We start from the raw sequence: 25,781 nt of genomic DNA, 5'->3' as shown, positions 1-25,781 counted from the left end.
TCGTTGCAAGATTATTTCAACAGAAAAAAAAGGAAAAAACTTTGCAAGATAGAGATTTGACGATTTGAACAAGAAACAAAAGGAATAATAGAGAGCGAACAGCACAGCTGTGAAAAATAGTAGAAAGAAAAGTATTGCTGATAATAGAAGAGACAAAGGAAAGAAAGAATTCCAGTCCTTGTATTACTGGAATTTGCTTGCAAGGATCCAAATTTTCTCAACAATGACAGCTTAACCGAGTGATAAAGGCTAAACTATCTAAAAGTAAGTGCAACGCATTTATGCTCTTTTATTTGCCTATTTCTATAATTTCGGAAAAAAAAGAAGAAATAATCGAGTATATTTATATCAATCTTTGGTAATTACATCACTAACGAAATGTAACGCCAGCCAAATTGATTCTTGAGGTGTCGCCCAGTAAGAGAAAGTAATCATTCCACTTCACTCCTGCGAAACATGGATTTGTACAGTGTCCATTTCCTCTAAGCCTAGTCTGCAGTCAGCACAAACATACACATTAATTTCCTTTTCACATATTCCACAATTACAGTAAACCACACTCACAAAGAGTGCATAATTATGAATTGAACGCAAAAGATAACACTGTTCAGCATGCATTTAATATGCCAATCAACTTGAAAATTATTTCACCCCCCGCCCAAAAAAAAAAAAAAAACGCACATTTGGTGGAAGGATTTCAAGTTTCGACGAATATCACCACTATAGTTGGCCTTACACGCATTGATGTTGACATCCTTAGACTGGATATCAAGGATTTAAAGGTAAGCCAAACCCCACACATTTGGTGGAAGGAAATTTATGTCGTCCATGAATTTTTGTAGAAAACTAACTTGCTTGCACCCGGTTTATTATGGACTCAAAAAATAAGCAAGTGAATTCCTTCATAAAAAAAGTTAAATAGGATTTCATTGTGTAGGATCCAAGACAAAATTCCCCTAATATTGTAATCCCTATGCATTTTTTCCTTTACAAAAACCTCAAATTTCAACACTAACTGTAAGATCTGCAGACAGTCCTGCATCATAATGTATATCTGCTGATGTCAGTGTCAGAATTGATACCTTCTAACAGTAGACCTCCCCCATTAAAGATGAATTCAATATATGAATGAATATTTTGGTGTACATATTCCCACGGAAGGTCATCTTGGTTCAGAATTCATCCAATGATTTTGTGAAGGAACAGCAAGGCCAACATGAATAGAGAAAATTCAAGCATAAATGTAGGTCCCTTCACGTGCTCAAGAAAACGCTGCCACCTGTAAGTTCAACCAGTAGATAGCTGCTGATAAAGCCTGTTATCCATTTCAGGATCTTCATCACAATCAGTAGAAAAATTACTAAAGCAGCCAACAATATGCAGTAAACATTTGGACAGTTTTCACATAAAATAATCCAAATAAGACATCAGAAGACTACAGTAAGGCTATTCCTTTAGACAGTCATTCAATTCTCTAGAATGCTAATAAATTGGTCATACTGAAAACCCACTGTTAACATTAAGATAAAAAAAAAGGAAAAAAAAGGCATATTATGATATAAAAACGTTAATCAAGACAATCCATGAAGTAAACATCAATACATATAAGCAAATTAGTATAACAGTTGTATGGCGCAGCCCATTTTGTTTTTAGTTCCATCATGGATCCCAAACAGACCTCACAAAGTCTTCATTGGCAACAGTATGTATACAGGTATGACGCATGGTGAATATTTCCTATAACAAAATTCATGCCTTCATGGTCATCTAGAATAGTATTGAAGCAAAACAGTTACTCATGCATTGGCTTCGATAGCTAGTAACTAATGTCCTGACATCTGAACAGATCTTGAGTAACCATCCATACCTCATTCTTCCTCATTAACAGCTTTATTACTAGGGACATTTACGATTTATACTAAGCAATGCAATAAAATAGTTGCATTAATTTATGGTCAAAATTTAATAAATCGAAACCTAATGCAGCCCATAGAGGCAAAGTTTCAAGAGCAAGAAGCATCTAACAATGTATTATCAAGGAAGCAAAGTTACCAATTTCCTTCAATTGAGGTACCATTTCCATTTTTTATCTCCTCCAGAGCAAGTTCCTCCAGTATAGCACGTTGCCGTTCATTTATTTCACTAAAATGAGAACAAAACACAACAGAGATGTATTATTCTAAGAGGGGGAAAAACTCATAGTTGTAAACTTGTAGTAAATCCCCTCTTCAGCAATAAAATACGACAAATGCAACTGTTCACCAGGAAATCAGAGAAAGCATGCCAAGTGACTTATTTTGAAATTGTTGGCTGTCATAAGTTTGGTATGGTCCTTCATACCGCATGACCAACACTCACAAACCAAGGCCCTGTTTGGATACTCTAGAATCCAAAGTCTACTCAGTTGCTAGTACTGATGCCCAAAGCACATGGCCCATCTATAGGATGAAGTACATTAACTGTTACCCTCATTATGTAATTGTCTCATGTATATTGGCTACATATAGAGTTTTGGTATGACCTTATGTTGTGCAAGCTTCTCAGCCTTGAATTGGTAAATTGCACAAATCACAAAGCACATTTTCACACATCAGAATAGTTGAAATTAGAAACAGAATGTCAAACAAGCATACAAGTGGGACATGAAGAGCCTGTTTGGCATTGTGGTTGAGGATTATAGAACACTTGTATGAAAAAGCATAATTCTAAATGTTGTTGAAAAAGTAGTTTGAAAAAAGCTTTTTTTTTTTATTTTTTTTATTTTCACGCTCTTATAACTAAATATGTCAAATATAATTTTAAATCAATTTTTAATATTCTTAAATAATACATTTAAGAAAGTGTTTTCTCAACCACTACTCTAATAACAATGTCAAATAGACCTGAAATGTAACTCCTATTTTCATAGGAAAAAACAGCGTTAACACTCCCTTCTATCCTCCTAGAGAGAAAGAAAGAAAAGAGCTTACGTGGGGAAGTTGATGCAAAACCGCACAAATTGGTCTCCATGGTCCCTGTGGAAACCATGCTTTGGTAGCCCTGTATGAACTTAAAAAAATAAGTATATTTACAAGGAAAATTACAAGAAACAGATGCCAGGATCTAGGGCATAAATTAATATACCTTTGCCTCTTAGTACTATAAGTTGTCCAGGCTGAACTCCCTTTGGTATCTGAAGAGCATGTACAACAACAAAGCATGGGAAGTTAGTGTGGGACAGTCTGAGTCACCAGAGCTATGCCAAAATAATATGCAAACAACTAGAATTACAAGTTGAAACTTAGCGAAGGGAAGAATACATGAAGGTGATATAAATTGATGGCAATGTATTTTCAATTTATGAAGCTTGCTTATCAATTGGTCTTCACCCTGTCAACATTCTGATTTTTTTCAGGCTTTGCTGCATAACTACTGCAGGCAAATCATGTCAAATTTCTGCAATATGCCCATATTCAAGCAATTTTGTCGGCCAATTTTAGAAAGACTATGTTCTTTTTTTCTTTTTTTTTTTCCTAAGTAAAACTTGCTCCTCAAATCAGAAAATTCTGGGAAAGCTGGTACATATTCTCGATCACTACAATCTTTCATATCTATATCATGCCTAATAAGGCATCTCTTAAAAGTCCAAGTAAAAAACAATGATCAAAACCACAATAGACGCCTTTACTTTTTTAACATATACATGGAAACATTTGATATAATTGAACAGAGAGGTAAGTATAAATAATGATAAGACTCATTACCTTTACTTGGTATTTTCCCGACAAAGTTGGAATGTCAATCTTACCGCCAAGGATGGCCTGTGAGAAAGGGAAATTTTGATTTATTGACAATATTAATTTAACTATGAACAAAATTTATAATTCTACAAGCATATTAAGGAATATGAAGAATCCAAGGACAGAAGACTATGGGATTGTCATTTTAACTGGTTATGGAGCCTTGAAACAATTGTACAAGAAACCAAATCCACTGTTAAATAATTGCTGATAATCAAAGCAAAAGAGATCTAGACATGCTAAAAGAGTAACAATGACACATTCTGTTAGGGTCCTTAGAAATGGATTGGGTTATAGATCTGTTGCTGGAATTTTCTGGAGACAAAATTTTCTTTTTGCAACCTATGGTTGTAATGGGAGAGAACTTGAAAATCTCTTGAGTTGAAGTATTAAAAAACTTTGGAAATTTTCTCATATTTCTTTTATTCAGTTGCTGCACTTAAATGAAAGTGAAAGACATAACCATCTCCTAAAATCAGGGAACTATTAAGCAATATTAAGTAATATGGAGAATCACCCTCCTACTGTTAAAGAAAAGCAAAAATTAAGTTGCATTATCCACATCATGGATTAACCACAAAGACCATGGTTTAACCACTAAGATTGAAAATAGAACAACGAAATGACAACTAAAACCTTGTAGCAATACTGAAATCTCAGCAACACGTGACAGCATCAAAGGTCACTTGTAGCTGGATCTTGCTGAAGCTGGGTCTGCTAACATTACTACCCTTCTCCACTATGCGCTTGTCCTCAGGCGCAAACTCAAGAAATTTCTGGGAATTGTTCAGCTAGTAGCTGGTCCATTACAATATCTTTCAAGTCATCATCTACTAAATCCAATCAGAATAGTTTCTTGCACTGGTGTCCTCAAGCAAAGGGTTCATCATAGTTATAAGTTCTTTTCGTCGTTGTTCCTCCATCTTATTATGGTTCAAGTGCTTAATTATTCAGTACCATTTGCTTCCGTTGTCTGTTGAGATGAACGATTAGTTGAAGGACTTGCAGCACATATGGACCAATTTTTCCATTCATAGAGTTTTGATATGCTCATGACTATGACTAGATCTATTGGTTGATGAAGTTCCACCTCCACAACAATGTATTCTTGCAACCCGCTGAGATAAGAACCTCAAATTAGGTTTGGAAGTCAACAACCATTTATGTTTGTTTTAATTTTGCTAGCTCCCCAATTTATTACTACGGATTGATGGTCCAAAATGGAGATTGCATTGGTGCTTGAACTCTTCCCAAATTAAGTTCGAAAAATCTTGCATTAACCGCAGAAACCACAATTGAGTTGTACCCTAAAAATGGAGAGCTACCCTCCAAATGAAAAGAAGCTTAACTAATTTTTTTTTCTTCTACAGAGTTTTGTTGGTGTCAAAAGAAGTGCTAACACCTACTCAGCCATCCTAATGGATTTTCTTGACCATTGAAACGAAGAAAATCTAATTTGGTGAATTGTGGGACAATTGTACCATTGCATAAATTATCTGAACTCGTTGATCCTACTACTCCCTTGCCTCTGGATATGAAAAAGTGGCTGCTTCCCTCTGTCACAAGTGCTTAATGTCATGGGTAAGAGATTCCAACTTAACACTTAATTCTTCTTGGCGAACCTTGTTTGCAGTGTATTCTTTCAAGAATAGGGCAAGAATTTGATCAAGTTACAGTTGGATTGAGTCGCCCATAACCCTTGGCTCTGATACCAGATGTTAGGGTCCTTAGAAATGGATCGGGTTATGAGTTTGTTGCTCGAATTTTCTGGGAATTTTGTGACTTATGATTGCAATGGAACAAACTCCTTAAGAAGTAAGGAACCTAAAAATCTCTTGACTTGAAATGCTAAAAAACTTTTGAAAATTTTCTCGTATTTCTTTTATTGGGTTGTTGCTACAATTAAATACAAGGGGGAGACATACCCATCTTCTAAAAACAAGAAACCATTAAAGAGAATCACCCTTCTACCACTAAGGAAAAACTAACTTGCACCGTCAACGTCATGAATTAACCACTAAGAACAGAGCTTAATCCTTAAAAACATGACTCTTGAAATAGGAAACAATAACAACTTAAGAAACAACCGAAACCTGGCAACAATACTGAAATCTCAACAACACGTGGCAGCATCAGCTGTCACTTATAGCTGGATCTTGTTGAGGCTGAGTCTGCTAACACATTCATTTTAGATTCTGAAATCACATGGCTCATAATTTTGAAGTCTCAGAAGGAGACTGGTTCCCGGACACTATAATACAAGGAAGCCCATGAACAACAATGACACACTTCCAAGTTTGTGAAAACAATTATATTTGAATATGGCCAAAACATATTAATTAACAGAAGTAAACTGAAGAAAATTTTAAATTTTACATGTGAATTCAGTACTCACTTGGGTGAAGCTAATATTAGCATCCACATAGACATCTGCACCATCTCTAGTAAAGACAGGATCATCAGCAATCTGCATCATAAAAAGAAAAAAAAAAGTTAAATTAAGTTTGAGAGCAGAAAACCATTAAAACGACTATAATATTCATGTTCATAGCAATACACCTATAGAAAAAAAGCTAAGAGCTTCTCTAAAACAGTTTCAGACACAAGTTATTTCTGAATGCTGGTTCATTTTCATAACAGTTACCATAAAGGGATTTTAAAAAATCCAGTCTATCAAATGACATTTAAGAGGGCAAAATTTATAGATAAAACATATAACTAGATAAGTCCTTAACATGTATAAAAAAGTCCCCACGTCAAAAGAAACTATGACTACTGTTGAGATTATTTTTGTAAATAGCCTACATTTGTAGTTATAATTAAGGATATGATTATGTGATATGATCGGGATATGATTAGGCTATAATTAGGGAATTTATTTATTTTCTTACCTAATATGTACTCTTGTAACTAGTATATATATTCCAATTGACTTTAGGAGAATAATAAAGTATTTTCTCTCAAAACTTCTGCTTTATTTCTTCTCATCTTCGGTTTTATGGTATCAGAGCCAAAAAACTTGGTTCACTTGTGAGTGGCAGATCATTGGACTTGATTACAGTGATACTTTCTCTCCAGTAGCCAATATAAATTTTGTTCGATAAGTGGAACCTTCATCAATTGGACATTAAAAATGTCTTTCTTCATGGAGAGCTCGCTGAAGAAGTTTACATGGAGCAACCTCCCGGGTTTGTTACTCAGGGAGAGTCAGACTTAGTGTGTCGTCTTCGGCGCTCTTTGTATGGACTAAAACAGTCTCCAAGAGCATGGTTTGAACGATTCAGCATTGTAGTTCAACAGTTTGGAATGTCTTGAAGTAAGTCTAATTATTCCGTATTTTTTGGTCATAATGGTGATAGATACATCTATTTGGTGGTCTATGTTGATATTGTCATTACAGGAAATGATGGAATCTCTCAGCTTAAGCAATATTTGTTCAATCATTTCCAAATAAAAGACCTGGGGAAATTGAAGTATTTCTTGGAAATTGAAGTGTCACAGTCTAAAATAGGTATTGCGATTTCTTAACGGAAATATGCTTTGGATATATTGGAAGAAACAGATATCTTAGACTGTAGACATGTGGATACTCCTATGGATCCAAATGTCAAACTGGTTCCTGAATAGGGGGAGTCACTTAAAGATCCGGCTAGATACAGAAGATTACTTAGCAAGTTCAATTATCTCACTATCACTCGACCAAATATCTCCTTTATTGTAACTGTGGTTAATCAATTTCTTCAAACCCCATACAGTAGTTATTGGGATGCAGTTATTCGCATTCTTAGATATAACAAAGGAGCTTCAAGATAGAGACTACTCTACGAGGACAAGGGTCACTCATAAATTGTTGGCTATTCTGATGCAGATTGGGCAGGTTCCCCTTCAGATAGACGATCTACTTCAGGATATTGTATTATGATTGGAGAGAATCTTATATCCTGGAAAAGTAAAAAACAGGATGTGATTGCAAAATCAAGTGCAGAAGCAGAATATCAAGCTATGACTAGCAATATCCTAACTCATTTGGTTGAAGCAACTCCTCCAAGAATTGAAATATAGGGATACTGGCATGATTTCAAATAACGGCCGTTACTTTCCTTTATATCAAATCATCAAGAATCTTGCATTATTTTGTCCAGTCAGCAGCTCCAGGAATCTTGCAGAGTTTGTCCAGCAGCTCCAGCCTGTGCTTCACGTGAAAAACTGAAAATGCAAATTTCAAAAATGTTTTCTCTACCTTTTCTACTTCTTTTTATTCTTTAGTCTTTACTTTAGTCTCTCTTCCATCCAGCACTTTGAGTCTCTCCAGCAGGTAGCACTTCTTCTCCATTTCCTCCAGCCTCCAGTCCAGTAGGCAGCACTTCTCCTTCTCCATTTCCTCCAGCCTCCAGCAGGCAGCAGCAGCACTTCTCCTCCATTTCAGTTCTTCTGCCATAGTTTTCTTCTTCCAATAATCCATACTTATTTTCAGCCTCCATTGAGGTAAGCTACTATATATAATGTTTAAAATTTATGAATTTTATGTTTATTTGATATATTTGTACTTATTATTAAGTTATATAATTTAATTTTAATTATACATTTTAATTTCATGAACTTTACAAGTTATAACTTACAAGTTACAGCATACAAGTTACTTTATTATAATATATTTTTTGTTTACACATTAATTTGAATTTAAGTTAAGTTGCACATTAATTTGATAATATATTTTTTATTTTACAGTATATTATTTGATAATTTGAAAATGTCGAGAGAGGGATCTGATAAACCAAGTCAAAATATTGGATGGAATTTTACCACTCCTACGGGTAAAAAAGGAGAAATGACCTGTAATTTTTGTGGTAAAAAAATAATTGGGGGGATAACTCGCTTGAAGCAGCATTTGGCAAATATACCAGGGCAAGTTGCTGGTTGTCAAAAAGTTTCTGCGCAAGTAAAAAAAGACATGGGAAATATGTTGAGGGGTTTTCAAGCTGCAAAAAGGGATAAAGCAAAGAGGGCAAGGGAGTTGGAAGATGAAATCATGAAGATAACAGAAGTTGAGGGTTCAGATTCAGACGAAGAAGATATTGAACTAGAAATTGCGAGACACGAAAGCATGTGGCAGTTTGATGAAGATGCTTATAGAAGGAGAGCTTCTCATTATGAAAGTGGTGGGAGTAGCCATCAAGCTCCTCCTCGCTCGAGAATTAGTCGTTCAGCGACCGATCGTGAAAGAGGTAGAGAAGCATCAAGATTTGTTGAGCAAACATCAACACCTGCTTCTAGATTAGTAGCAGCTAAAATTGAAATAGAAAAGAACGGAGTCTAAAACAACCAAAGATTAAAACCAAATGGCTTAAGTCGCAGAAAGAAAAGTTGCTTAAAGTATTTGGTAATTTTGTTATTCACAACAGATTACCTTTTAGTGTGGTTGAGTCACCATGGACAAAGCCATTACTCAGAACGGCCGTTGAAGTGGGACCTAATGTATCACCAACTTCAGCATATGAGATATCTGAAGTATATTTGAAAAATGAATACAAAGAAATGAAGAAATATATTGCTTCATTTGAGGGCATGTGGAATGAAAGAGGAGTTACCATTATGTGTGATGGATGGAGCGGACCAACCAGAATGAGTATAATTAATTTTCTAGTCTACTCTCCTCGTGGAACAGTGTTCCATAAATCCATAGATGCAAGTAATGTTGAACGAAAAGATGGAGAATATTACTTCAAGATCATGAAGGAGGTGGTTAAAGAAATTGGCCCAAGCAAAATTGTCCAAGTAGTGACTGATAATGAAGCTGCTATTAAATTTGGTGGCAAAAAGTTGATGGAGAAGTTTCAAAATTTGTATTGGACAGCATGCAGTGCACATTGCATTGATTTAATTTTAGAAGATTTTGGAAAGAGGAAGAATATAAAGACCATCATTGAGCAAGGAAAAGTTATCACCTAATTTATTTACAATCATAATTGGGTGGTAAATTACATGAAGAAATTCACTGATGGTCGAGATATAATTCGCCCCGGGATTGCTAGATTTGCAACTAATTTTATTGCATTGGAGAGTCTTCTTCGATGTAGAACGGGGTTAAGAAATATGTTTGAATCCGAGCAATGGATAGGAAGTAAATATGGCCAGGCTACCAGTGGACCAGCTTATGAAGCTAAAAAAATTGTTCTTAGCTTGGATAGAGAGGGAAGAAATTTTTGGGCGAAAGCCAAGCAAATTATAAAAATCCAAGAGCTATTGCTTAAAGTGTTGAGATTAGTGGATGGTGATGAAAAACCAACAATGGGATTTATATATGAAGCAATGGAACGAGCAAAATTGGCTATTAAGCAAAATTGGCTATTAAGCAAAATTCCAAAAGTTACATAGACTACTGGAAAATTATTGATGCTCGTTGGAATTTTCAATTACATTATGATTTGCTTGCGGCTAGTAAGAAGCACATAAATTTAATACTTAATACTTTAATAATTTCTATATCTTATAAATTTTAATAATATTTTTATGATTTGCTGGATATTTTTTGAATTCTCAATATTAGTATGGTCCACACGATATTGGAAATGATAGTGCAATTATGGCGGGCCTTAAAAATGTTATTCAAAGGCTAGAGAGTGATTTGGTAAATCAAGGCCATGCATTGAACCAAGTATATAATATATAACTAACTTGAATAATTTTAATAAACAATTTTAGTAGTATAATAAAGCAAATAATTTTTCTTATTGGTGTAGACACAACTTTATAAGCATAAAATGGAGAGTTTTGGACTCGCCTTAGCACAAAAAGCCATTAAATTCACTGATCCAGGTAAAAATATAAGATTTACACATTATGTTATATTTTTAGTGTTCTAAAATATAAAATCAAATATTTGAGAAAATAACCTATATTACTAAAATTATTATATGTTTTAATGCAGCTGAATGGTGGATACATTATGGTAAAAGTGCTCCTGAACTACAAAGAATTGCAATAAGAGTGTTGAGTCAAACCACTTCTGCATCTAATTGTGAAAGAAACTGGAGCATTTTTTCACTTATACATACAAAGACGATGAACAGATTACGATATCAAAAATTGCATGCACTCGTCTTTGTTCACTACAATATGCAGCTGAAGTTGAGGAATTTGAGCAGAAAGAGTCAGCATGAGCTAGAAAAGAGTTATAATCCAATTAATTTGGATTACATTTTCAAGGAAGATGATCCACTAAATCCTTGGTTGGAGGAAAGGGAAAATCCTGTGCTTGATGGTGAAGAAAATCCTTGGCTAGAGGAGGATGAGCCTGCTCCATCAAAATCACAACAAGTTAATGCTCCAATTCATGGACATAATATTGGAGGCAGTGGTGATGCTGAACCTGAAGATTCTTTTATACTATCTAGTTCCAGTGATGATGATGATGGTGGTAGTGGTCAGGGTGGAAGAGGTGAAGGTCGTGGAGCTACTAGTTCATTACAATCACATGATGATCCCTCTTCATATCATAGGCATAGTCCATCTCCATCTCCAGCTCCAGCTCCAACTTTGCAACATACATATCACAGATCCCGTGGTTCTGGTGGTAGCAGTGATAAGGGAAAAGGTGTTGCACATGGAGAGTGTTCTATGGATGTAGATAATTATGGATATGGGACTTATGGTACAAGTGAATCTTCAATGGAAGCAACCTCTACTAGTGATTATGGATATAGAGGAAATTTTCAATGTGAATACTCAAATCCATATCCATATCAGCCTCCTGCATTGTATTCTGATTTATCTTTGTCAGAGCAATCATTCTCCCACACTCAAACCCAGTCCAATCCTAGTGATCAATTTGGTATGGGTTCATTCTTCAGCTTTGATCCATCACAATACTATCAATATCATCAAGATCAAAGCTCTCAATCACAAGATGAAGGTAGTGGATCTACTCAAGAACCTGCTAGACGCTCATTCTGGTGGTAATTGAGGTAAGTTACTACATATAATGTTTAAAATTTATGTATTTTATGTTTATTTAATATATTTGTACTTGTTTATAAGTTGTATAACTTAATTTTCATTATATCTTTCAATATATTTTAATTTCATGGACTTCACAAATTTTCTAAAAAAATTTGTGCCGCGACAAGCCGTTACCATTACGTTATGACCGTTACAGGCCTGTTTCCGTTACCCGCGACCGCGATTTGAAACCATGGATACTGGCCAAATGAAGCTGATATGTGATAATCAAGCTGCTCTCCATATTGCATCAAATCCATTTTTTCATGAGGACAAAGCATATAGAGGTGGATTGCCATTTTATTAGGCAAAAGATTGAGTTGTGATGCATTTCTACTAGTTTTATCAATTCGAATGATCAACTAGCTAACGTTTTCACAAAATCTCTTCAAGATTTACGAATCAAGTATATTTGTAACAAACTTGGAGCATATGATATGTACGCACCAGCTTGAAGAGGAGTGTTGAGATTCTTTCTGTAAATAACCTAGATTTGTAGTGATAATTAGGGATATGATTATGTGATATAATTGGAATACGATTAGGCTACAATTAGAAAATTAATTTATTTTTTTACCTAATATGTACTCTTGTAAATAGTATATATACCCCAATTGACTTGAGGGGAATAATTAAGTATTTTCTCTCAAAGTTTCTGCTTTCTTTCTTCTTTATTTTCATCATCGGTTTCAACCATTATAGGGGAAGTTGGGCAGGAAGATGGAAGGGTTAACAGCCGTCAAATGTTACAAATAAAACATGCAGATTGTAAGGCATTTGAATTATCAAATGAAAAAAATTCCAACCAAATTTCCCAGTAACCATAAACTCATAGGAACAGAACTTGCTCATGATAAGTCAGACAGCTATGGCAGACATACAGAACAAATGAAAGCAGGATGAGAGGGGGGCACTAAGATAATAATAAAATGCCTTCAATATCAATACAGCAATAAAATCAACTAAGCATTAATCCGAAACTAGTCGAGGTCGGCTATAGTTTGAGACCAGTTTCACATTAACACTTCCCCTTATGTCATTTTAGGTCTTTCCTTTTTCCTAGTGGCGGAATTAGGCAGGTGCAAGGGGAGCCCCCCCCAAAAAAAAAAAACTTCAAGGAAAAAAAGAAAGAAATTATATATATTAAATTTATTTCGATTATCTATAAAGGCCCCTTCAAAATTATTGATAACATTTAAATCTTAAGAACATATATTTAAAAATATTACTATTGATGTATATTTCAAAGGTCATTTTAAAGAGTTATTAATTGAAAACAACTAATAAAAAATAAAATATAGTAATCAATTATTTATTATAATTAATTGCATATGTTTAAGTGTCAAACATTATTTCCCCCATTTATATTACTATCATTATTGTCAGTAATCATGAGAGGAAATATCTTCGATTATTGTGGCATATGTATTCTTTAAAATTATAGGGTGCATACGAAAATCTTTTTTTTTCCTCCATATTATTATTATTTCAAAGGGAAATTTTTTTATCATGGGGTAGCAACTAGCAATTTATCTTCAGACCCCCTAAAATTTTTTCCTAGTGCTGCCCCTGCTTTTTCCTCCTCCCTCTTACCACTAATTTATCACATTTCCATACAAGCACATACAGTTCACTACAATGCACATAAACAAATCATCTTAATTAACACTCTCCTGTTTTATCCCCAATATATGCCTTTTATATAAATATAAAAGAAAATTACAGTAGTGAAAGTTCTTTGCTTTGCTGTCTTTCTTTGAACTAGGTAATTCAACATTGAAAAGCATGAGAGGGAAAAATATCGAAACGGTGTGCCCGAAAAGTACTAAAATGCACGAATTCAACTCAAGTCAATTCTATTTAGTATTTTTACTAAATTCTTAGGTTTGGGAACCTTCTTAAAGCACTAGAACTCAATTCATTAGGGTCAAAGGCAATATGCATGAGAGGGAAATCACAATAAAAGAAAACAAAAAGATATCCTTAAAACAACTTTGTGTCACTATAAATAGGGGGTAAAGAGAATATGCCTTAAGATTAATGAATAAGTTGCCAGGTTGATGTCCTCGTCCCCCAGTATTACCAGCTTCTGGAACACGGATTGTATCTCCAGAATCAACCCCTAAACAGTTTATTCAAAACGTTACAAAAAAAAAAAAAATTAAGATGAAAGAAATTTAGATGAATTTCAATAACAAAGCATGAATACTAAAATTTAGTCTCTACAAACGAATAACATGTGTAAAGTGAAGTTCTAAAGCAAAAATTTCTCTCATCTTGTTTTCACCGTGCAGAGCACTTCATAGTCAATGCTAGACTTCACTTGGACCGCAAACTAACTAGTGTCTCGACTATATTAGTTATTCAATTTTCAGCTAAAGATGCATTGGGAAAATATAAGGTGAAAAGTTAATATATAAATGAGTGGGTTGCAATTAACTTGGCTAGTCATTTTGATGTGTAAAGCAACTAAATCACTTGTACAAACCCATATTAAAATGAATTAGTGTCTAACCAGCATTCTTTCCAAATTTAACTATTATCAAAGCTCAATTTGGAATGTAGATTTCAATCGTCCATAAGGCTGTATAATTAGTTCATGTTGCTTTGTTACTAACTAATTGTCAAGTGACAATTATCTGGTTGGACTTAAGGAGGGAAAGTTAGGAATTCTAGTTCCACATTGGGAAAATACAAGGTGAAAGAGTGTTATGGATATGCATTATCCTTCTATTTGATAGATTATGATCAAAGTGGTTGCAATAAATAAGATCAACATCTTAACTCGTTATCTCTAATTTGATTTTTTTTTAGTTGCTATCTTTAGTTTAATTTTAAAATTTTAAATTTTAATAGATAATAGAAAGTATTTTGAATTCAAATGTTGATGCAATCTGAATGTAGGCTTCACTATTGTTAAATTTGAATCAGATTTAACTCACCCAAAAGCTAGCTCAAAAGGGAAGGAGTGCCTATGGCCCATATAAAGGGCACATGACCCCTTTTCCTACCTTTTTCCAAACCGACTGACGTAGAATTCAACACACCTCTCACGCCCTGGACCACATTGAAGCATTTAGCGATACATTTATGGAGGTCCAATATCGATGGGAAGGTTTTGATACCATATTACATGTGGGCTAGACCTAGTGTCTATGACCTATATAAGGGCACATTACCCTTTCCCATTTTCCATTTCCAAACCGACGTAGGATTCAACAACTATAAAAAAGCACTTGAGATCATTGAATAAAACATTCAAAAAATAAGAAAATATTATTCATCAGTTTGTAAGATCCGAAAATTCTCTCAAAAGAGTTTTCAATTTATTTCACAATAAATTCTTCAAAGAAAAGCATAAATATTAACAAGAAAATATCATTCTGGTGAGAGAAGAATTTTCCAGACACATAACAACTTAGTATCAAAGCCCATCATCATAGGTGATTCAACAAATTTGAAAGAGAAGTTGAACTATTTCATGTAATAAACCGATGCTCGATTCAACGACTTGGCTCATCAAGTTTTGGGGCTCATTTGAACCTTCAATAGAGGAGCAAACCAAAATCAAGATGGAATGAGAGTAGTGCCTAGATATAGGAATCTTGACTTTCCCTCATTTGATGTCTTCAACAACCCGCTTGGATGGCTTAATCGCTGTGAATAATTTTTTCAAATCAACGAACGGCAGAAGTAGATAAAGTCAGTCTAGCTGCTTTCCATCTTATTGGTGAGGTTCAATTTTGGTTTTACAGACTTGAACAAGAAGAACTTGGAATGACATGACAAATGTTCAGGGAGAACTCCAACTTGCAATTTGATCATCCTTTGCATAGCAATCCCTTGGAGAGAGTTGGTGAATTTGAAGCAAGTTGGATCATTAGAAGATTATTGGTGCCGATTTCAATTCTTATTGGCAAAAGCGACAACTGTTCGAACTAATAAACAAGTTGACTTTTTTACTGTAGGATTGTCTGAAACTATTCGGCTTTAGGTGAAACTACAAAACCCTCTCAATTTAGTTACGGTAATGAATTTTGCTCGAACATTCAAGAAAAAATAACAACTGGATTGGATGATGACAACTTATGGGTCATTCTACCATCTACTGGTAGTTTAACTCATGATTCTAAGGGAAATCATATGCAGCATCTTCAAATGTCGAAAGCATTTCAATTCCATTTGTCAAAAGACTTGGCAGGATAGAAATGGTTGAACGTCAAGCTAAAAGCCTTTGCTACAACTGCGATGAGATATATTCTATTAACCATCAGTACAAAACATTATTTTGGGTGGAGTTGAAGGATCCATGGTCTCCTATTATTGAACTAGATGACTAGGGACAAGCTTGAGGATAAGCTTTTTCTCCAAGAAGAGGATAATATTATGGATATGCATTATCCTTCTATTTGATAGATTCTGATCAAAGTAGTTGCAGCAAATAAGATCAGTATCTTAGCTTGGTGCTATCTTTAGTTTAATTTTTAAATTTTAATAAAAGATAGGAAGTATTTCAAATTCAAATGTTGATGCAATCTAAATGTAGCCTTCACTATAAAAAGGCACTTGACTTGAAATCATTAAATAAAACATTCAGAAAATATTTATTCATTAGTTTATGAGATCCGAGAATTCTCTCAAACGAGTTCTCAATTTATTTCACAATAGGTTCCTCAAAGAAAAGCAGAAATATTAACAAAGGAAAATCAGTCTGGCGAGAGGAGGATTTTCCAGTTAATCGACCTGTTGACAAGATCCTATTCAAGGACACATAACAAAAGGCAATACATAAATGGTACTGTTGCAACACTGACTTGGCTACTCATTTAGATGTGTAAAGCAACTCAATCACTTATATAAAGCCATATTAAAATGAATTAATGTCTAATATGGCCAGCACTCTATCCAAATTTAACACCTTCACATAAGTCCAACACAGAAACCAAATTTTATCCTTCTCATATACGTATTTTTAAAAGAAATATAGAAATATGTAGTATACATATCAATAAATGGAGCCTATTCTACAACAGCATCATTAAAATATAACTTTTCAAACTGATTCTTACAATTTCATGAAACTAGTGGCAATAGACATTATTATGGAAATATTATATGGGAGGATTCATTCAGCCAACACGATAATGGGTCAGATCTCAGATTATTGTAATGAATTATCATGAGACTAAGTCCATGTAAATATTAAAGTTGACCTCTCTAAATCTGAACCATAGCATTATAACAACATGAAAATCAACCTGCTGGTATTGTAACTTTCACTTCTCTAACACCTTCAACCACCCCTGATCCTCCGCATGACATACAGTAATCCTGTGCCAAATACATAAAACATAAATAAGAGTTATAAGTGCAGATTAAACCAAATTTATTTGTTTACTGGAATTCACATCTAACCTTAATGATTCGGCCTGACCCTTTACAAGTGCTGCAATTTGAGGTAAATGGAGGAATTGTAATCTGGTTGAGATTTTGTATATTGTTATAAAAAAAAAAGTCATTTTTGATAAATGAATCTTTTCATGCAGTTTTATTCATCAATTGTTATCTATATGGAGCTTCAAGAAACTTACTTTTCCTATGCCTCTGCAAGTTGGGCAAACTCTTGTTTTGGCTTCAACTGGAAAGCCACGACCATCTGTATTATGGATAGGGCAAGGAATGAAGAAAAGCAATGATTTATAATAGTGTAATGAAAAGTCTCAAAGGAGATAACTTCAAAGGGGACTAAGAGCAAAGAAGTATTGCACTTGAACCCATTTGCAAGCCCTCAAAGATAAGCTTCTCCAACAATACCATTTAGAGAGAGAAATACTAAGCTTAAATTTGCTTGCTGCAAAGTATATTTCTTCCACAATTGTCCAAAACAGTTACCTTTCCTAAGTTAGAATTTAAATTAGTGAGTTCCCCCCCTCAAATAGCATGGATCTATATTTCCTATTTAAATAAAAAATTGTGCAGGGGCATCCAAAGAAAAAGAAATCTGCTGCAGGAATGCTTAGTAATAATGAATATATAGTTTAAAGATTCCAGAGCATGGTGAGCATGCATAAAGAAATGATGAATAAGATTGCAAAGAAAAGTATATAAAGATTCTTGTATACATAAGAGATTTTTGCTTCATGGATTCCCCAAAAAAAATATGATCCTAAGAAAATGGTAGTTTTACTTACTGACCACATGAATCACAAGGAACATACGCATCAAAGGACAGGTTCTTTGTGCATCCCCTTGCAGCTTCAGTAAAAGTGAGTAGTAGCTCCACCTATGTAATTTAAAGATACAACACATATTTGTCAGAAAAATAGGAATCAGCTAGAAATAAGCATTTGAAATTAAAGGAAAAACAATTTAACCTGAATGTCAGATGCAAACTGATTGGTCTCATCTTCAAAGATCTATATAGAGTGAAATAAATTGTATCTCCAGTAAGTCAGTGAAACATAGCATATAAAGATGAAGGATGTAAACATGATAATATTGAGTACCTCGGAGAATATTTTTTGGAATGAATCAGAGAAGTTACTTCGATAAGAATATGTAAACCCCCCTGCATTTGCAGCACCAGATCTAAACTTTGCTGCATCATCAGCATCATACCCAAACCAATCTGCACGATTTGCACCATATTCTACCTTCTCTGAACTTCTAGCATGCCTCTTCATTAGACAAAAAGATAAGAGCAATTCAGTTAGTTCAAAACTCATTGTTAGAAACACAAATTTTGAGATAATCACTTCCTAATTTCTAATGAGCATAGTTGTTAAAATCGCAAGTTGACTAAAATGATTTTACGAGTTAAAATCACTAAAACAAGTGAAAACATATGTAAAATCAGAATCTATCGACATATAAACACAATTTTAAATAGTGAAATAGAATTAAAAAATAACACAATTTTATGAGTTTATAATTCTACAGTTTTACGATTTTATATATTTGAACTTTCAAAATAAAATGATTATCTTTTAAAATCAATTGTCATTTATTTATTTTAACATCATTTCTAGATTTTTAAGTTTTTAAATGTTATGATGGCTATTACTTATGCTATTACAATTATCATGCACATCTATTATAATATTTTGAACGACTTTTATTATATTATTACTATTATAAATGTAATCTAATTTCTATATATTATTCATCAAATACTTCTATTACTTGTGTTTATATCTTTTCAAAGTTTGAGAACTTAGTTCAAAAATATTACATTAATTCTTCTCAAGCGAAGAAAATATTACACCAATTATTCTCACTTTTCTAACCGAGAATCGATGAAGAGGTTGTAAAATCCTATTGTAAAATTGAACCGTAAAACTGTTAAGATTTTACAACTTACATATATATATGTCAATTGTAAGAATCCTACGATTTTATGATTCGAAATTCACAGCCTCTTCATCGATTCTAGGTTGACAAACGAGTTTGAGAACTTTAATGAGAGTAAAAGTCAGCACTAACTACTCTTTACATACCAAAGATAATTAATAAATGCTCGCTGCAGCATTGATTAATAGGGAAAACCAGCAAAATCAGAAAACAATACATGATAGAAAAGGAAAGAGATTCTTACCCCATCATAGTCTGCCCTCTTCTCAGAATCTTTCAATACCTGAATTTTATCAGAGTGAAAAACATCATTATTATATAACTCAAAATTTTAGGAAAATTGATAATTATTTTCCTCCCATTAGTAAGGCAAAATTATAGCAATCCCCTAAGAAAGAGATAAACTGAAGAACATAATAAAAGAATGAAAGAACATAATAAAAGCACGAAAAAGTAAGAATGCCAGTGACTGATACAGACCTCATAGGCTTCTCTGATCTCTTGAAATTTCCTCTTTGTAGAAGGATTATTCTTATTTGCATCTGGATGGTACTGCTTGGCAAGCTGCAAAACAAGAATGAAAGGAACAAGATGAAAAAACAAGAATACCATTACCTACAAAGTGACAGAAGAGGAGGACAACAAAGGCTGTTGAATTCTATAAAGACAAATTAAGGCAAGTAAATAAATTTCCACAACTAGAGAAGATGCAGCTTATGCCCAAAATGCACTCACTGAACGAAAAGCTCTTTTGATCTCATCTTGGCTCGCATTTTCAGGAACACCAAGAATTTCATAGTAACTTGATTCCTTAGCATTGCAAGTTCCTTGACAAATAAACCGAACATAAAACAGAAAATGTGAGCATCAATCAGTCAATCTCTGATAAATGTGGTTTCCAGCTGCAAAGAGAAAGAAAATTAAGACCTGTGGAATGAATATATCTGCAGTTCATCAACTGTATTTCAGCTTTCCCAGAACTATTACTTTTCCCAATAGCAAAACTATAACTGTACAGAACTTATGAAGGGAAAAAAAAATAAAGTCAAATAATCACAAATAAGCACCAGAAAGCAAAAGTAATTCCATGTTAATATCATGAAGTATCCAGAATCGCCAGTGCAAAAGCCAGGCTTACTGAATTAGCTTAAGCTTGTAATCAAGAGCTTACATCCATCCCAAAAAAGGTCTCGGCGCAATGTAGAGACTTTCCGGTGCCAATCTCCTCCACCGACGGCCCGTTCTACAGCCGCGGATGACAGCAAATGCCGACGAGACTGTGCAAGAAAAATTGGAAAAGAAATCAATATCATTAGAAATGAAATTTACTAGTTGTTATTGTCTAGGTGGTAAAGAAATTTAGTTCTGATTTTGAGTTCAAGTACTTACTAGAGCTGTTAGCCAACCGTATCTTCCCATTTTGGAGCCAAAAAAGTGATAATAGAAAATTGAAAGAGATAGCGTAGGTTTTATAAAAGAATCAAACAAGAAATGAGAGAGAATTAAATCCGCTATCCGTCGTTGTTGAGCAAGAAAAGAATTTCGCCGAGTTTTTGCACTGGTTTCTGTGCAGCGATAAATATTTTCTACAGAACGGTTTGCGTCAAGGGTTTTACACAGGTCAATTGAGGGCTTAAGTGACAAATACGGTATCGTTTCAGAGCAAACTGTAAAGGGGCACGCGCGAAAGAAACACCTTTAATTTCGAAAGGTTAAAAATGGCAGCCGAAAACTGTTTATTAGAACATATTTGTAAACATATTAAAATTAATGTCATAAAAAAATTAAATTTAAATTCTGTATAGATTTTCGAAAGTCTTTTAAATTTATTCTATATAATTTAATTATATTTTTAAATTTTATAAATATTTCAAATTATTAAGATTTAAAATATAGTTATTTATCAATTTATCAATTGATTTATATATGTATTTATTTAATTAAAATTATTTAATTTTAAATTATATTTATTATATTTATAAATAAGTTGAACTGTTTTAAACTAAACACTCTAACAACTAACTGAGTGAAAATCATTTGGGTCCAACTTCACAAAATTTTAATAGACAACTTGATTTTTCAAAACTCAGCTGGACTTGGTTCCTTTACACCCTTCTGTGCAAAAACCAATAGTAGGTTTGCTTCCATGGCGATTCGCATTCGGCCACTCATTTCCAGTCTTAGAAGGTAAAATCACTTGTCAGATTCCTCTTTTTCCTTTTGGAATTTGATCAATTAATAATTAGTTTCGACTTTTTTCAATGAATGCGTTATGTGAGCGCAGTGGTCGGCTTCAGTTCGATGACAGGAATCTCTCGATGTTCATATCATCACGAGCTTCGCCGATGGATAAGGTCGGCGAATCATCCTTGAAATATAGTAATGCCAATGGCAACCTCAAAAGGGAGATTTTGAGACTGAAATTGCCTGGAGAAAGCGCAGCATACGTACTTCAAAATTGGGTCGATAATGGCGGCAAAGTTACAATCTCCCAGCTTAGATATATCTCTGGGATACTGGCGAAATCTAGGCGATACAACCACGCACTTGAGGTTCCTCCATTTAATTCTTTCGCTCTGAGCTCCATAATTTACTGTTAGTTTCTGATTTTTCCAATTCAATATTGTATTACGGCTCAGTTTACTCTTCTTTTTGAAGGAATGCGTCGCTTTTGTTTTGTTTTGTTTCTCTGTGAAATTGCAAGATAGGTGCTTTGAGAGAGAGGCGAGATTCCAGTTTAATGGAAAGATTCCATTTTCAATATGCATATAAATATTGATGAAGGAAAAGAAAAAAAATCCTGCATCTCCATTTAAATATAGGTTTTGGCAATCCCGAGGTTTTCTTGCATTGGCATTACTTCTTTGTGAACAACATATGCTTGTTACTACCATTAGGTGATTCCTTTTATTCTTCTTTTATTTAGCAGAAATATCTTATGTTTTTTGGGTTCTTTGATTCTGTTAATATACAGATATTCAGATGGATGGATACTCGAAATAATTTCCACATGTCAGCAGAAGATCATGCATTGAAGTTAGAATTGGTCTTGAAAGTTCATGGTTTAAGGGAAGCTGAAGGATACTTCAAACTTTTATCCAATTCTGCTACAAGAAAAGCTGCTGCTCTCCCTCTTCTTCATGGTTATGTAAAAGAACGAGACACTGTGAAAGCTGAAGCTCTCATGATGAATCTAAATGACTTGGGGCTGATTGTGAATTCTCATCCATTTAATGAGATGATGAAACTTTATATGGCTACATCACAGTATGAGAAAGTACTCTTTGTGATCCAGCAAATGAAACATAATAAAATACCCTTAACTATCCTCTCCTACAACCTTTGGATGAATTCGTTGGCTGAGTTGTCTAAGGTCACAGAAGCTGAGATGGTTTACAGGGAAATGGTGAATGATAAAAATGTTGAAGTTGGATGGAGCACTCTATCTACTTTGGCCAATATTTACATAAAGGCAGGCCTTGTTGACAAAGCTTTTTTAGCACTTGAAAATGCAGAAAAAAAGCTCTCTACCAATAATCGCCTTGGTTACTTATTCCTTATTACTCAACATTCCTCATTGAAGAATAAGGAGGGAGTTCGGCGGCTTTGGAAAGTCAGCAAAGGAGTTGGTGGAAGAATCACATGTGCCAATTACATTTGTATATTGTCATGCTTCGTTAAGGTAGGTGACCTTATAGAAGCTGAAAGAGTGTTTATGGAATGGGAGAGCAATTGTAGGACGTATGACATTAGAGTATCCAATGTCCTTCTTGGTGCATATGTGCGGAATGGATTGATAAACAAAGCTGAGTCATTACATCTTCACACATTGGAGAGGGGTGGATGCCCTAATTATAAGACATGGGAGATTCTAATGGAAGGATGGGTAAAGAGCCAAAAGATGGATAAAGCCATAATTGCTGTGAAGCAAGCATTTTCTATGTTGAACAATTGTAAATGGAGACCATCACATGGTATTTTAGTTGCTATTGCAGAGTACTTGGAAAAGCACAGGAAATTTGAAGATGCAAATCACTATATTCAAGCTATTCATCATTTGGGTCTTGCAAGTTTACCGCTGTATAAGATAATCCTCAGAATGCACCTTCATGCTCGGAGAACCGCTCCTGACATACTTAAGATGATGGACAAGGATAAAATTGAGATGGATGATGAGACTTCTTCCCTTGTTCAAGCCTGCTATTCATGTGTGTAATCAATCAGTGGTATTGATCATTGTAGTGGATTCCTGCAAAGGCTGGTTTTAATTGACTGCACTTATAATGCTTATCTGGGATTAAGGATTTGGTAAGGGTAAAAAACCAGATGAGGAAAAATGAAGGAAGCAGGCTATCCTTCAAGAAAGAAAGCTAAATGCATGCAAAGCTTGCTTAATTCAGCAAATTGCCTCCTTACGAGCTTTATGTGCGGGTCTTTCTTAATTCAGCAGATTGCTTCTTTGAGTGAAGTTGAAGTTTGACCATGAAGATCTTTCAAACCTTCTTGAGATTTTTTAAGAGAAAAGAATAGAAACTAAAAGAGTTTCACCATTATTGTAAAGAGTGGGCATACATAATGGGCAACTGGATAATCACAGCATGGATGTTTATGGTTGTGATGCTTGTTGGTCTTGAAATCCTGTGTCTTAAATTGCTTTTGAAATTAAGTACTGCAAGAACTGAAAATGAAGATGAACATACTTGTTCAATAATTTTGTTTTTTTTTTTTGTGTGTTCCTTGATGGTTCTGTCACGAACACCAGTTGGCAATTTGCAGTCACAAATGTTGACTGCTTGCAGGCAATCTGCATCGTAAGTGATTCTAAATGCTCCACCTTAATACAACTGCGGATCCTCCTGGAAGCTTTTGATATGTGCTAGGTAGTGCTCTTCCTTAAATTATGATATTCAAGAACATTGTCAACTCGAGCTTCAAGCAAAGGCTTGGTTTCTTATCAATAATTTCCTTTGCTGTTTGATAACAGGGTTCCAATACGGCCACCAGCGATGTCAAGAAGGCTTATTATTTCACCTCCAAAGAATTTTCTGCCTTTGAGACCTTTTTCCAATGTCTTCAGATTATCTTGTACTTCTTGTGGAACTTCTAATCCCTTTCCAGAACAAATGTTCCCATAGTTTACTGCATGGATTGGAGTAGCAGATGGGCCATTTTAATTATTTGCAGAAAGAGGAGTTGCGTTTTGTATGCTGTGTAACATCCCTTATAATTTAAACCTCGTACTCTCTGTATATAAGGTATGTATATAATTGTTCTCAATTTGAAACACCCATTTCCTTTGTTTGATATGCATATGATTTCTTGTAAACAATATTTACTCCCTTAGTCTTATAGTTTCTCTTCTTAGAAACCTTGTAATCCGATTACTGAAAATGTCTGTGTTAACCCTGAAGGTTCAAACTTCCATTTCATGGAGCAAATGGTAAATCAACAATATAAAATTCATTTTAATGATGAGACCTGAAAGCTAGCTTCTTCATTTACCTTTACATTATCTGCATACAGGGAACTAGCCCTTCCATATGGATAGTGAATAGTCCGTGGAACTCAATAGGCTCCACTAGGGTTCTTTACAGGAAATGCACCGCATGCATGGTATTTAGGTAAGGATTGTTTTTTCGGGTTCAATTTAATTGTATAAGCTTATTATTAAAGTAACATAGCCGTCAAGCAATCATGCATAATAAGGAACAGGCGGCACAATGAGAAATGAAGCTAACGGCTTTAGGTTGATGAAGCTCTTTACTACACTTACTGGTTTGAGGTCCTCTTGCAATTTATCCCAATATATTACTTGATGTCAGGAACCCTAAACCCTAAACTGAGTGTTGAGCAGAGGCGTGGTCTCTGCATATATCATGTGTACATCTGCAATTTCTTCAATTATTTTAGTCCATGTTCAAGTCCATCCTGCAGCAATCTGCAGATAGTCTTTGGTTTCACCACCAAAGGATTTCTTCTCCTCCAAGGCGCTTTCCAGAGTCTTCAGATTCTTTTGAGCCTCTTTCACTTAATCTCATTCTTCTCCTCTTCTTTACAAGCGTATCATATGATCACATCCATGCATTGAAATAGAAGAATAGTGTATCAATGGATTTCTTAAAAAAGAATCTACCCTTGTGTGGTAGTTTGGTGGTAAATCTTCATTTTCAAGAAAATTGGACGGCTTATATTTTGAACAAGTTTGTTTATAACTTCCTGATCCAATTTATCAGAAATTGTCTTTAACGAACATGGGTTTCTTCAGCTTTCTTTTCTGCAAATTTTGCCCAGAAGCATGCTTTGGCCCTTTCATAGGAATCATGTGGGAGGCATGGATCTCCACACCTCAGCTATATATTCGATTTTTGTCGAATGGGTTGTACGGCTATATCGAGGACTCTTGTTTGAGAGGTCCTCTTCAATATACTCGTCATCTATCTGTTTGAGCTTCAGAACCCGCTTCCCTCTCAAGGACCAAAGGACTTCCCCAGAACCCAAGCTGGTCTCAACCATTCATAGTATAGCCCCCAGCCCCCAGTAGGTTTCTAACTTGCAGTCGATTCTTTCAGCGATAACATTTGTACGCAATTGAAAGGGTCACCTCTTATATGCTAAACCCATTATGCTAATACATTTCCCACTCATTATGATGTG

General features: G+C 34.5%; 2 protein-coding genes across 5 annotated transcripts; one reads left to right on the top strand and one right to left on the bottom strand.

Annotated features, from left to right (window-relative positions):
* Positions 1-158: 158 nt before the first annotated feature.
* Positions 159-20,736, bottom strand: LOC110606557 (chaperone protein dnaJ 1, mitochondrial). 4 transcript variants are annotated; one of them, XR_002486532.2, is made up of 20 exons: positions 20,517-20,735; positions 20,299-20,404; positions 20,055-20,147; positions 19,863-19,954; positions 19,608-19,691; positions 19,372-19,410; positions 18,284-18,454; positions 18,152-18,193; positions 17,973-18,060; positions 17,369-17,433; positions 17,193-17,255; positions 17,036-17,108; positions 13,808-13,899; positions 6,175-6,246; positions 3,744-3,800; positions 3,124-3,172; positions 2,970-3,039; positions 2,053-2,142; positions 1,083-1,279; positions 159-493 (listed from the first exon to the last, which is right to left on the bottom strand). XR_002486532.2 is itself a non-coding variant. In XM_021745416.2 (19 exons), coding segments are annotated over exons 1-19 (1,377 nt in total). In that variant the 5' UTR covers positions 20,547-20,736; the 3' UTR covers positions 889-1,333. The 4 variants fall into 4 exon arrangements, 3 of the variants coding, with proteins under 3 accessions (XP_021601108.1, XP_021601107.1, XP_021601106.1); XM_021745416.2 differs by lacking the exon at positions 159-493 and having other exon boundaries at positions 889-1,334; positions 20,517-20,736; XM_021745415.2 differs by lacking the exon at positions 159-493 and having other exon boundaries at positions 889-1,315; positions 20,517-20,736.
* A 424-nt stretch (positions 20,737-21,160) lies between these two features.
* LOC110605925 (pentatricopeptide repeat-containing protein At5g27460) lies at positions 21,161-24,417 on the top strand. The gene is made up of 4 exons (XM_021744610.2): positions 21,161-21,314; positions 21,412-21,679; positions 22,102-24,007; positions 24,112-24,417. The coding sequence occupies exons 1-3, from the start codon at positions 21,274-21,276 to the stop codon at positions 23,341-23,343; spliced, it is 1,551 nt and encodes a 516-aa protein (XP_021600302.2). The 5' UTR covers positions 21,161-21,273; the 3' UTR covers positions 23,344-24,007; positions 24,112-24,417.
* Positions 24,418-25,781: the final 1,364 nt, after the last annotated feature.

This window comes from Manihot esculenta, chromosome 18 (genome assembly GCF_001659605.2).
Source record: "Manihot esculenta cultivar AM560-2 chromosome 18, M.esculenta_v8, whole genome shotgun sequence".
In the NCBI taxonomy this organism is placed as follows: domain Eukaryota; kingdom Viridiplantae; phylum Streptophyta; class Magnoliopsida; order Malpighiales; family Euphorbiaceae; genus Manihot; species Manihot esculenta.
Note: the sequence above shows the minus strand (reverse complement) of the source record. Positions and strands in the feature narration are given on the sequence as shown.